Source organism: Leuciscus leuciscus (genome assembly GCF_965113295.1).
Source record: "Leuciscus leuciscus genome assembly, chromosome: 19".
NCBI classification, from domain to species: domain Eukaryota; kingdom Metazoa; phylum Chordata; class Actinopteri; order Cypriniformes; family Leuciscidae; genus Leuciscus; species Leuciscus leuciscus.
In genome coordinates, this window is record NC_138743.1 from 23,319,868 (window position 1) to 23,333,351 (window position 13,484).

Below are 13,484 nucleotides of genomic sequence, written 5' to 3' on the forward strand. Positions count from 1 at the left end.
GCTTTAATTCGAAATTGTATTGGCCAAAATGAGTGTTTGATATTCATTTATTCATTCATTTGTTTTATTTAATTTTTACTTGATACAGCATTTTCTATTTCAATATTTATCTCAAAGAAGTGTTAATATTCCCCACTATAGGGCCAATGAGTATATTGAATTAACTCTATCGTTTTTCCTATCATTTTTATAGTCAAAACTAAGATACAGAAATTGGCTTTCAAAAATAAAGCCACCTCAAGAAGAATTAACTTAAGTATAAAGTGTGACAACTAGCCCTGGTCTCCTTTATTGTCGAATTTCAGATCTTCAGATGTAAAGCTAACCAACATCTCTTTTAGAATTTAATTTAAAGCAAAATAACTAACTTTGATTAGATTCTTGACCAGGTAGAGACTGTTCTCCTGAGAATAAAGCACATCCTCTGTGAAAGTAATCACAATACTGATCAATACTTTTATGCTTCTTCTAGCCTACCTGGTGTGAAGACGTAATGAGAGTTTGTTTGACAATAGAAGCTGTGCCTTCTTGGATTTCTGTGTTTCTTGACTGACTGCATTCTTTGAGAATGAAAACAGTCCTTTGCTGGCATTCAGTAAAGTGACTTGTTTGACGAGACATTCCTTTATCTCGTCATTAGCACATGAACATGCTCATCCAACCTCATTCCAGTCTGAGGGCCAATGGGCGAGTTCTCACTCTATGTGCTATTTATCCTCTGACAACTGCGACGACACAACACCATTTTATTTGTGCATGCTGGATCATTTTGAAATATAAAGGAAAAACTCAATGGATTATTAATTATGAGGGGTTGAGAGAGAATTAACTCTTTTTGAGGAACTGCTGGAAACCTTTGAGTCACAATGATGGAACAGGTGAGAAACCATGACATTAATTTTATTATATTATTAGCTACTTTTAAATGTGATCTATGCTTTGTTTGTTTTTTTTTTGTTTTTTTACATAGATTCCTTAAGCACAAATTAAAATTTAATATTAGACAGTTGTGATGAAAATCGAATTTTGCTCACAAAAAGTACCAAGATAAAACCATAGTTTCTTTGGACATACCTCATTTTGGTAGTACAATGCTATTCTTTCATGTAAATATCATAAATATGGCAATCATTCAGTACCATGGTATCGCTGTCTCTTTTGTGAGAGTTTCCATACTTATCAGTTTATTGATTTATTGAAAAGAAATTGACACCAGCCATACTTTTGATGGAAATAACCAGAAGTTTCTTATTATAACTCTAGCGTTGATTTTCACCTCAGCTTACTGATTTCTACCAAATGCTATTGTACATTTTGACATTGACTAGTGTGAATGTATGGAATTTGTTTGGGTAATGATAGCATGTCATCACATTACCTTCCCACACAAAGTGGATGGTGTTGTGTTCTACAAAGCAGTTTATGTTTAAGCTCTGAGATATTGCTGACAATACAAACATAATATTATACATTTAAATCATATGCATGCCATAGTGAAATATAAGGTTTACTTTGATGTTTTTTAACATTTACTACATTTCATACATCAGGATGAATCAATAGACTTTAAAAACCTGAAGGCACGGTTCCAGGGTGAAAATGGTCTGAAGATCCAGACTAAACCTGCTGTCCCAGAGAAACCCAAAACCATCCCTCTGCTGCCAAAAGCCAGCAATCCTTTGATCTCATCTATCAATGCTGCCGTGCAAAAAGGGACATTTCATGCACCACGAGTAGTCTTCAAAGATGACAAAAATCTCAGTCGCCAGCTCTCTCCACCCTGGGGATTGAAGACTAGAGAGAACCAGCCCATCAATAATGCTGAACAGCTAGATAATAACCAGAAGAAGGAGGTTAACGCTGTTAAGCAGAATCTGAAATACAAGAATCTTCCACTGGTTCTGCCAGTGGGTCCCAAAAATGCAGAAACCCCGGAGTCCGAATCCAGCCCACTTGCACCTGTGTCCGTTTCACCATTCAAAGTGTCAACACCCAAAAAGTTTGTATTTACCCCTCAAAAAACTAGTAAAAATGAATGTGAGAAGACAGATCCTGTGAAGGAGGTAAACATTACCAAAAAATCTTTGAAGGAGAGAAAATTTCCACTAGTTCTGCCTGTGGCTCCAAAAAAATCAGAAACCCCAGAGCCTGAATCCAGCCCACTTACACCTGAGGCAATTGCATCAGACAGAGTGTCCACACCCAATCATTTTGTATTTACCACTCAAAAAACTAGCAAAGATGAGAATGAGAAGCCAGACGCTGTTAAGGAGGGCGACATTGTCAAAAAGTCTCTGAAGGAAAGGAATCTTCCACTCGTTCTGCCAGTGGCTACAATAAAAGCTGATACCCCAGAGCTTGAATCCAGCCCTGATACACCTTTTTCCATTTCACCAGTCAAAGTGTCCACACCTAAGAATTTTGTATTTACCCCTCAAAAAACTAGCAAAGATGAGAATGAGAAGCCAGACACTGCTAAGGAGGTCGACATTGCCAAAAAGTCTCTGAAGGACAGGAATCTTCCACTTGTTCTGCCAGTGGCTACAATAAAAGCTGATACCCCAGAGCCTGAATCCAGCCCCTATACACCTGTTTCCATTTCACCAGTCAAAGTGTCTTCGCCCAAGAATGATGTATTTACAACTCAAAAAACTAGCAAAGATGAAAATCAGAAGACAGATACAGTGGAGAGCCCAACTCCAGCTAGTCGTACCCCTGCTCCAAGTCACTCGGCTCCTGCTGGCCCATGTGTACCAGCCAATCCCCCTATGGAAAGTGTACCTGTTGTCCCCTCTCAGACTTCAGCTGGAACACTACCTGTCCCCAACATTCCTACCTCAAGCATTCCAGCTCCAGGTATTCTGACCTCTGCCAGCCCTGAGTCAAAGATTCCAGTATCAGCCATTCCAACACCAGTTATTCCCTCTCAAGCTGTTCCAAAATCAAAGAGTTCTAAGCCACATACCACTATTCCAACTCCTCCTGACCCTGACCCTGAACCTCTTAAACCTAATATAAACATGCTCAGTTTATCAGAAGTATTTCCTCCCCCTGAAGGAAGTCCACCTCCAGAGTTCCTTGATATTCCTCCCCCTGTTCTTTATGGAGATTTTCCCGATGGAGACCTTACTGAGCAAGCTATACCCCCTCCAGCGATCTATACATTTATCGATCCAGTTCCCAGGAGTCCAGTTGTCTCCAGGTTAGCCTCCCCTGCCCCATCCACCCCTCCAGTGATATGCCCAGAGCCCTTGGTGATGCCCTTAGAGTATACACCTGGTCCAGACTCAAGACTTATAGTCTCAAACCCTCCTCCATATGTTCATACTCCAGCTGCACCTGTCGAGGTGGTACTGGAGAACGCTAAAGCTCTTACTCACAATACAGCTATTAATGAGGACCAGTCCTCATCCAAGCCGCTTTCAGCCTTGGCGAGAGCGGAGGAGATGGCCTCAGTTAAACGGACACCAAATGATAGCCGAATATTTAGCATTCTGGAAAGGGCTAAGAGAAAGAGCACAGTTAGCCAGTTGGCTACCACACCTGAAAATACAACCCCAACTGAGACAGCTACACCCGAGATACCTCTGCCTGAAACTCTCACACCACTGCCTGAGACTGTCACAACTGAGGTGACTCAACCTAAACTAGCTACACCTGAAAAAGCCTCACCACAGTTTGTCACAACTGTAGAGACACTGCCAGAGAAAGCCCCACCTGTACCAGAAGTGTTTGATATACCTGAACTCCCTCCAGTTGATTATGTGGATCATACTCGGGTGACACCTAAAACCCACCCACCTGAAACTGCCAAGGTTAATGGCCTTGATCACAGTAAGTATCTGTTTCAAGCAGGGTGGACACTGTGTGAGCTTGCCCACAATTTTGTTGTCTAAGATCAATTTCATCCATCGTAGAAGGTTATTCTTATTGTAGGGCAGTCTTGTATCAATAAGTGTGGCATTTTCACAGACAGCCAAAAAAATAAAAATAATCTTTGCCTCAAATTAAATTTTGTTCAGTGCTACTGTTAATCAACACAAATCATTTTTTGTGTTTAAATGCCTTTTTGATTGTGAGGAGTTAGGTGGATTCCATACGCTAGGAAGGGTTGGTATGCAGGATATGTAAGTCTTTTGTGGCTTGTGTTGGGTAACATATTTTTCATAATTAGAATGACAGAGAATATTTTGTCTCAAGGACATATCTGCAAGAGTAAGACATTTTGGTTTTTAGTTAAAGTAAATGCTAATTAGGCTTAAATATATTATCATAAGTAATTGTTGTAATTAGACCATATTGCTCATAGAGACATCCTTAAAGAGAAAATAACTGTTTTCATTACAGCTTAGATTAAAATTACATTTACTGTCAATTATTGATTGTCACCTAAAATTTTGAAAAGAGAAACACTCTGTACCATCTCATGTATTTGATCAGGCTTATAATTTCATAAGTATTAGCATTATGGTTCCTCCATTTTCATTCCATAGTCTGTGCTTCCTCGACCTCACAGTTTTTATTCGCTTTGCAGACATAACTTTCTCTGTTCGCTCTCTCTTCCTCATGTTTCTTTTTGAGGGTTATCATTTTTCGTATTTCTTTTATCTTGTTTGTTTTAGAATTCAGCAAATGCATGCAAATATTTCTTAATTTTCTTAAAAATAAATATGTTCAATAAACATCATTAACAAGATACATTTACTTGGCAAAATTAAGTGCATGAGATAACACTTCTTTTAACGCTTTTCTTTTTTCTTTACAAAATGTTTTTAATTTTTTTTCTTACACCATCTGCACATTTTCTAGCTTTATGTAAAAAAAATTCTTAATTCTGATGTATTCTTAAAACATTTTAATCAAGCTTCTACACTGTAAAAAAAAAAAAAGAAAAGTTGCTGCCTTAAATCTTTAAGTACAATCAACTTGGATGTTTAAGTCATTTCAACTTAAATTAGATTGAACAGACTTAAAAATGAGTTGAATCTTGTATCAATTATAAAAGTTATAAATTGCTTAACTTAATGTTAAAGTTAATTTTGATGAGTTAAAGCAATGTAAAAACATATGTTGTCAACTTATTGATCATATAATTTTTGATATATGTTTTTTTATAAAAAATTTGTTATGGTGGTGGTCCAGTGGTTGTCCATTCTAATATCTATTCTCGTGTTTCTGCAGAGATGGTGACAGTGGTCAAAAATGTGCACCCCCCTCCCCCTCCGCCTAGGAAGGCTCTGCCAGCCATACCCACTGTGGACCCTCCACTTGAGAAACCAACTCAGTCTCCTGCCAGAGACCTCCAGATTCCCACAACACAATTTGAACCTCTAGAAACACAAGGTTAACTTATATGATATAAAAGATATGTTTCTCAGAAGTGTTTGTCCACTAAATGTGTACATTAACATTTGTTTTCTTCATCAGAAGATTCACTACATGACAAGTCATCTGGGGATGTGTTTTATGAAGATGTTGGGAAACCCTTGGCTCCAGCAGTTTCTACCTTTAGGCCTCCATCAATCCCATCATCAGATTCTAGTTACAGAAGGCCAGGTTCAGTTCACGAGGAAGCATTCCTGAAACAGTTGAGCCCAAAACATCAGGTTCAAGAAAACGCGTGGGATAGAGACATTGTGGATGTGGATTACAGGTCTGTGAACTCTGGCTCTCCAAATCCAGACGCTGCTGTACCTCAGGACTCAATGCGAAGCTCACCTACCTTGTCTCCATCAGGGTAAGCCATTAACTTCATGATGATTTAGTGTGGCCACAGAGAAAAAAAAAGGCTTTTGTGTATGTGTTGTTGGTATTGAGTGACTTTATTTTTATTCCGACTTTCCTCCAGGACCCTTGAAAGAAGTCACAATGTTAATGAAGATCAAGCAAACAGTAAAAAAGGCAAAACAATAAAGAATAAGAAACAGAAAGGACCTCCAAAGAGTAAGTGGAAGAAGTCTTCACTAAAATAGGTTAATGCTGTTGTGAAGTGCGTTATTTTGTCTTGTTTTCAGTAATCTCATCTCTGATGACCTTCTGACCTCTATAGAAATGATAAACACAGTTTATTTTAGATTCTCTTTTATCTTTTATCTACAAAGTATTCTGCTGACTAAAATATGCTTTGTATTGTTTGCGACTTAGATCCATATGACGATTCAGCGGTTGTGGTACGTTTTTTTTACTTTTTGATTTGTTTTGTTTTTACCATTATTGTTAAAAACTGTTTTAGAATGACTGTTGAATGTCTGAATGTTAATGTCAGGACATTTTGTTTGCAATTCTAATAATCCTACTCTTTTGTATCTTCTAATTGCATGTTCCATTGTTGAAATGATCTGTTCAAACATGTTGTTGTCTTCAATTAATCACCTAAGAAGGTTCCACCTAAACGGTTGTTCTCCAGGTTTGTAGCAACATTATATATTTTTTGTTTGTTTTAAAACTCCTGATATCTATTTAAACTGCGACTACATTCCCAAAATAATCTGATTGTAATGATGAAAAACTTCAATCCGCAGGAAGAACTCAGGAAAATCGGTAGATGAAAAAGAACTAAAGAAGAAAGAGAAACAGCGTGAAAAGGAGAAAGAGAAAGAGAAGGAAAGAGAAAAGAAGGAGCAGAAAGAAAAGGAAAAGAAGGAAAATGAAATGAGAAAAACATTTAAGGTATATTTTTCCCTTTTTGGACATAGCAGTATTTCTTACATTTGTCAGTATTTGTATCCCAGGCAGCAACATAGTGTCGGCCCAGATCCGGCCCACATCTGGTACATGTGGAATCCGCTCGTACCAGATGTGGGCCGGATCTGGGCTGACACTATGTTGCTGTCTGGGATGTGTTTGCACTAAAATTTTTACCTAATTATTGCAACTCTCACAATCCATTACTTATTACAATCCAGATTCCACCAGATTCCACGGCATTTACCATCACTTAAACCCGATAGTCTAATCAAAAGTGAAATGAGCCTTACATTTCAATTTCTCGCTAACAGCAAGTCTTTTTCTAATGCACATGGCAAGTTCAGCAAATGATGTGCACATGTTCATGCAACTGTCTGTGTGTATTGATGTTTAATGCAGATCACAGGCCAGGAAGAGGCCATGTATCATGTTAAAGCGATTGAGGACTGTAAGGGCCGTAAAAACGACCTGCCGGTGAAAGTTGGAGACACCGTGAGCATCATCCGTACCAACAATTGCCCTAAAGGGAAATGGCTGGCTAAGGACAGCAACAACAAATGTGAGCGAAACACAACAAATTAATTGAATGCCATTATATGCATATCTTGGCACACACATAGTTAGCAAGACGCTAAATCAGTATTACAGATAAATGGCGTGCAGAAAATAAGCATTGTTATGAATTTACCCTGATAAGGACTAAATGCCTGAATAGATCTGTCACTAAGCAAAGACCTGAATGAGTCCTTGAGCTTTGACTAATCTGTTAGACTGTGTATGTAAGAGCTTATCTCATTTTCCAGATGCTTCTGCTGGAATGCAGATTGGCAATGTGCTGTGTGTTGTTTTTTTCAGACGGTTATGTCCCGGTGGAGAGTATGGATATGAACATCAATGGACTTATGGAGCTGGGGAAGATGACAACAGCATCTAACAGATCCAACGGCAATGGACACAAAAACACAGAGGACATCAGTACAGACACCAGGTAGCCATTGAAACAAATATAGGCTACTGCAATATACTGTACAGTAGTAATGCTATGCTAGCATTGAGTGCTGATCTTGATCTGCAGTTTACAAATGAGATTTTCTGTATTTTTATCTGTATTTTTTAGGACCTCAGAGCATTATGACATGAACCATGAAAGCTGTAAGCACCTTCTTTTAATATTTTTTTTTTATAGTAGTAAATGTTTTATTATGTATTATGTTTTGTGTGTTTGATCACAATAAGTATCAGCATATTTTATTGATAGCTCTCTACTGCATCATACTAACTAGCCCCGCCCACTGTGAAATTTCATTAGTCAAAAAAAACACCCACACATTATACATCAAATACTCTCTTCACTTTGATTGTACCATAGTGCTGCTCAGAGGTGTAAAGAGCACCTGAAAACCATACTTAAGTAAAAGTAGAGATAACTTACAGCAAAATGAACTAGTTACAAGTCACCAATTCCAATGCAACTTGAGTCCCAGACAGCAACATAGTGTCGGCTCAGATTCGGCCCACATCTGGTACATGTGGAATCCACACTTAATTAACTAATTACTTATACTCAAATACTTTACACCTCTGATAACACTATGGTTATTTGGACAGTACTTTGATTTTAATACTATTATATTATTGAAGTATTTTGGATTACCTTCTTAAAATCATAAAGTAGCATGGTAAACATTAGAGGACTATGGTAATATAATATCATCTGATACAGTACCATCAGAGAACCATAGTACCAACACAATTTTCATAAAGGTAATGTCTTTGGATTTTGCTGTTGTGGGTGGTTATAATATAGAGTACAAATCCCACTCTTGACAGGAATTAAAATTTCTGGTTAATTTAAATAGTATGTTTACAGCTGTAAACACTTTATTATTTAATTTTCATTGTATTTCTTCAGTCTCAGAAGACAGTGAGGAGTGGACAGCTGAAGATGATGACCCTGTGTTTGACTCTACCAATGAAACCTCACACATGTAAGTATTACCTTGTGTGTTTGTATGTGCCCTTACGTATGAGTCAAGTAACAAAACTTGACTGTTAAGCTATTGTATTGTTTACATGAGATGTATGTTCAATCTTTCAGAGGGCTGAATCAGTCGCTGGCCACACCAGCTCAAGGTGAGTCACTGATGATGAGACATGACGGAAAAATGTTCACAGGAAACCTAACCAGGAACAGCCAAGACAGAGATCAAAACTCTGGGGAAACTGTCTTTATAGCTACATAATGTCATTTACTTGGTCGTAGACATTTATGGAAGAATATTTCCGCCATCTCTGCAAAAAAATAAAAACAATTATGACATAAAATGTTGAAATCATTGAAATAATGACATTAAAAGTCATAATTATGTCATAAAAAGTGAAACATTAAAACATGGAAATTTTGACAATTAAGCTAAATTTACGAGCCAAAAACTAAATTGGTAAAATGATGAAAAAAGTTAAGTGTCAAAAGTGTCAAAAAGTCTAAATTATGAGCTGAAAGTAAATTATCTTATCAAGTCAAAATTAAGATGAGAAAAGTTGACATTTTGACAGTCGAAATTGAGCTAAAAAGTAAATTATGACATTAAAAGTTGAAATCATGAGTTAAAAGTGTTAATTATGACATAAAAAGTCAAAATTGTGTCATAAAAGTAAAAAATATGGCCTAAAAAGTCTATCATGACATTACAAGTCAAAATTATGAGCTAAAAAGTCTATGATGACATTAAAAGTCAAAATTATTAGCTAAAAAGTCATAATTATGACATCAAATGTTGAAACTGACTCTTGAGATACTAAGTCATAATTATTAGATAAAAAAGCCATAATTATGACATAAAAAAAAAAACCTACTTTTTTGAATGTTTATGTCATAATTATTACTTTGTATCTCGTAACCATTTTTTAAATTCATTCTTTTGTCCCTGTCGGTCAGGTCCTGTCCAGCCAACCCAAACTGATTCAGCTTACATGAACGTGCAGTAAGTTATATTCTATTCACTAACAATGACACATACTGTACTACCTTTGATATGAAATAATCTGTTTTACATAAAAAAAAAACTAAGAATGATCATTTGTTTATTGCGTGTTGCAGACCAAAACAGGAAGCCCTTCAAAGACTATCCACATTCTTTATGACACCCTCACCACTTCTCCCGCAAGACAGCAACCCAATGTAGGCCATCACTTTACTTACTGTCTATTTTCTTTCGAATTCACTGAAATTGATTGTAAATGATAAGATTACAGGATAGCAAGTGATCATGGTTTCTCTACTTCCTTTTTCCTCATTTGGTCGTTTGTGCATCCAGAATGCCAGAGCCTAATGCAGGTATGTTTCGACTCTCTGAACCTTAATAACATAAACAATCACATCTACCACACACTCACTTATTTTATTTTCTTCTGCTCTTCCATTTCTGATTTGATCTGTTAGCACACGAAGAGGATCCTGGCAGCTTGTAAGTATTCTCACAAATATGTGCAAGTTCTCAAACGTAACACAGACAGTAATTTATGAGATGTCTTTTCTCAGCTGGAATATGCGGTCAGACTGGTTTTGCATGGATGTTTGAGATGTTTTTTTCTCATTCCTTCAGCCTGTGCAACACCTGATGACCTGATAATGCTAACTTGTGTTGTTGTTGTTGTTGTATATTTCCTTTAGAAATCAAGAGGAAGAAAATGTAGATGTTTCAGAACTCCAGATTCTTCCTCCTCCGGACCTGTATGCCGACATCATAGCTGGAGACTCCATGCCCATTTACAGCAAGTACGTACATTGAACACATGTTGACCTTTTGCGACAACATGCCCCAATGGCAGAACATGTTGTTGCAATATATAGGGTTAGTTGTCACAGTGGATCCATTAACTCTTTCCCCGCCATTGACGAGATTTTACGTCATTTATGACAAATCGCTTCCCCGCCATTGAGGAGTTATTGCGGAAATCTGTGTTTTCACTGTTATATGGTAGCGCTGTTACAGATCTTCTGAAATAGAACTGCATCTCCACATCCAAAAAGCAAGTGAAGAGGAAGATCTGCGTAAACCAGAAGGAGCGGATAAGCATATGCATTTACAGCATATACAGTATAAACTGCCAAGCGTTACTAAGAAAAATGTCGAACCCATAAACACTAAAAAAATTATATGATCAGTAAGTTATGACAGCATGTTTTTACATTGCTTTAACTCATCAAAATAAGTTATACAAGTTTCAACTCTTTTTTTTTTGTCAGTTTAATGTAACTTAAGTTGAAATGACTAAAAATTTAAAGCAGCATTTTTATTTTTTTTGCAAGAGGTGTTTTGACAGTCAGATAAAAAAAGATAACAGTAACATTTTGAAATATTAATATAATTTAAAATAACTGTTTTCTATTTTAATATATTTTATAATGTAATTTATTCCTATGATGCAGAGCCGAATTTTCAGCATCATTACTCCAGTCTTCAGTGTCAGAAATTTCCTCCAGAAATCAGTCTTATATGATGATTTGTTGCTCAAGACAAATTTCTTATTATTATCAATGTTAACAGTTGTGCTGCTTAATATTTTTGTAAAAATACCAACATTTAGGATTGTTTGATGAATAGAAAGTTAAAATAACAGCACTTATTTGAAATAGAAACCTTTGCATCATTATTTTTTTTATGATTTATCACAACTTTTTATCTTTTGTCAAATCAACTTAGATAAATAATGTGGTTCAGTAGCGTAATATTTTGAGTTTCTATTTATTAAATCAATCTCCTCTGTTGCATTAACTCAAAATTTTAAGGCAACAAAGGCAACTTACTTTTTTAAGTTAAAACAACAATATTTTTTATAGTTTACAATTTTGATCAATTGAATGCATCCTTGCTGAATTTACTGACCCCAAACTTATAAACAGTATAACTTGTAAATAATGCAATTAATAAATAATTATATAATAAAAAATATATGTAAAATAATTATACATACATTCAACCATAAAAACATGCTAAACTTGCCCCCCCCAAAAAACGAGCAACCTTTTATTCCTGCTTGACTTTTAACATTCAGTGCAGGCTTTATATCTTCACCCTGGTCATTTCTGACCTCTGGCTTTTTTGTATGCTACATTGATGTTTACTGACATTTTAGAGAATATGTTTGTCTATTCTAGGCCAATCAAACTCGTCTCAAAATAGCCGAATAGCTCCGGCTGCAAGAGGGAAAGATGGACTGCGCTGGATCTTCCCTCTGAGTTCATAACCCTCCTGTGGGGCGTGATTTGATGAGTACCACAGTAAATGTCACCCACACAAGCTCAAGAAGAGATGTGCCTGTCAAGTGGGAAGAATAATGTTTGTGATTGTGCATCTGTCTGTAAGTGTCTGCAGGCGAGTTCTTCTATATTCATGTATATTATGTGCATTCTGTGTGGAAAAAGCCCATGCGTGGTGCGGTGAGAAGCTCTTCAGATTATTTAGACCCTTGCATCTAAGTGTTAGTTCACTATTGTGTGGAAAAGACAGTCTGTGTCTAGAGGTCGTCTAATAAGTTTAAAATCATAATTGAACAAATGCGTTCAAAGCATGAGAGCTTATGCATGTTGAAACAATATGTTTGCACAGCATTTGGGATTGGTTTTAACAGTACACTGCCATGTAAACCTTTAAATGCAGTAAAAAGTCAGCATTATTTTAGCGTTGTAATTTACTTACAAGTCAGGATTGCGACTTAATGTTTATATAGCCATACTTTGTATCTGTATTAGATTAATTAGTATTATATATTAGTATTTATATTTTACAAGCAGTACTTTGCGTTTAAGTGTTCCCAGTCTTCAGGGCTACTCTACATTAGGGAAAATATGCTGACGCTTTTAGTGCAAGTTTGAGTGCTGTTTATTTAGTTATTCTACTGCATGTACTAAGTTTTCTGCTGCAGACAATAAATGCCACAGTTGTATAAAATCGTCTGTCTTTGTTGTTTCAAAATGGTTCCCAAAAGTTTCCCCTGATGTTTCCAGTATAGCAGCTCAAGTAGATTAAATAAATAAATATTTTGTATAACTATAAAAGCTGCAAAAATATCATACTGATCTGTATGATTTTAATGTATTTGAAAGAAGCATTTATTTTATATATATAAAAAAATGCATAAGAGTAACATTGTGAAATATTACTATAATTTAATATAACTCTATTTTAATATATTTTAAAACTTCATTTATTCCTGTGATGGAAAAGATGAATTTTCTGCATTATTACCCCAGTCTTCAGAGTCACATGATCCTTCAGAAATCATTTTAATATGCTGATTTGCTGCTCAAGAAACATTTATTTTTAATGTTGAAAACAGTTGTGCTGCTTAATATTTTTGTGGAAACTGTAATACAGGAGAAAGTAGTTTCCAAGCATGTAATTAATTTTTTTTTCAGGTTTTCCATAACCGTGGAAATATATGTGACCCTGGATCACAAAACCAGTCACATTGGTCAATTTTTTGAAATTGAGATTTACACATCATCTGAAATCTGAATAAATAAGCTTTTCATTGATGTATGGTTTGTTAGGATAGGAGTATATTTGGTTGAGAGATACAACTATTGAAAATCTGGAATCTGAGGGTGCAAACAAATCTAAACATTGAGAAAATCTCCTTTAAAGTTGTACATTTGTGTTGGCGATTGTGCTGCATTAACTCACAAAAATAAATGTTTTATATATTTATGGTAGGAAATTTACAAACTATCTTCATGGAACATGATCTTTACTTAATATCCTAATGATTTTTGGCATAAAAGAAAAATCGAT

General features: G+C 35.9%; 1 protein-coding gene across 3 annotated transcripts; it reads left to right on the plus strand.

Annotated features, from left to right (window-relative positions):
* The first annotated feature begins 658 nt into the window (after positions 1-658).
* On the plus strand, positions 659-12,641 carry LOC309481736 (uncharacterized protein). 3 transcript variants are annotated; one of them, XM_082146774.1, is made up of 19 exons: positions 659-878; positions 1,551-3,834; positions 5,182-5,343; positions 5,428-5,737; positions 5,849-5,943; positions 6,145-6,170; positions 6,381-6,406; positions 6,522-6,669; positions 7,087-7,246; positions 7,543-7,675; positions 7,805-7,839; positions 8,600-8,675; positions 8,786-8,820; positions 9,626-9,671; positions 9,788-9,868; positions 10,005-10,024; positions 10,130-10,154; positions 10,361-10,465; positions 11,849-12,641. In XM_082146774.1, the coding sequence occupies exons 1-19, from the start codon at positions 867-869 to the stop codon at positions 11,871-11,873; spliced, it is 3,804 nt and encodes a 1,267-aa protein (XP_082002900.1). In that variant the 5' UTR covers positions 659-866; the 3' UTR covers positions 11,874-12,641. The 3 variants fall into 3 exon arrangements, with proteins under 3 accessions (XP_082002900.1, XP_082002899.1, XP_082002898.1); XM_082146773.1 differs by having other exon boundaries at positions 5,431-5,737; positions 6,378-6,406; XM_082146772.1 differs by having other exon boundaries at positions 660-878; positions 6,378-6,406.
* Positions 12,642-13,484: the final 843 nt, after the last annotated feature.

What these genes read in the sequence shown, in the direction of transcription:
- LOC309481736 (XM_082146772.1), top strand. An exon ending in ACAGAAAGGACCTCCAAAGA is followed by an intron (nt 5,944 to 6,144) that starts GTAAGTGGAAGA and finishes TTTGCGACTTAG; the next exon opens with ATCCATATGACGATTCAGCG. An exon ending in GACATCAGTACAGACACCAG is followed by an intron (nt 7,676 to 7,804) that starts GTAGCCATTGAA and finishes TGTATTTTTTAG; the next exon opens with GACCTCAGAGCATTATGACA.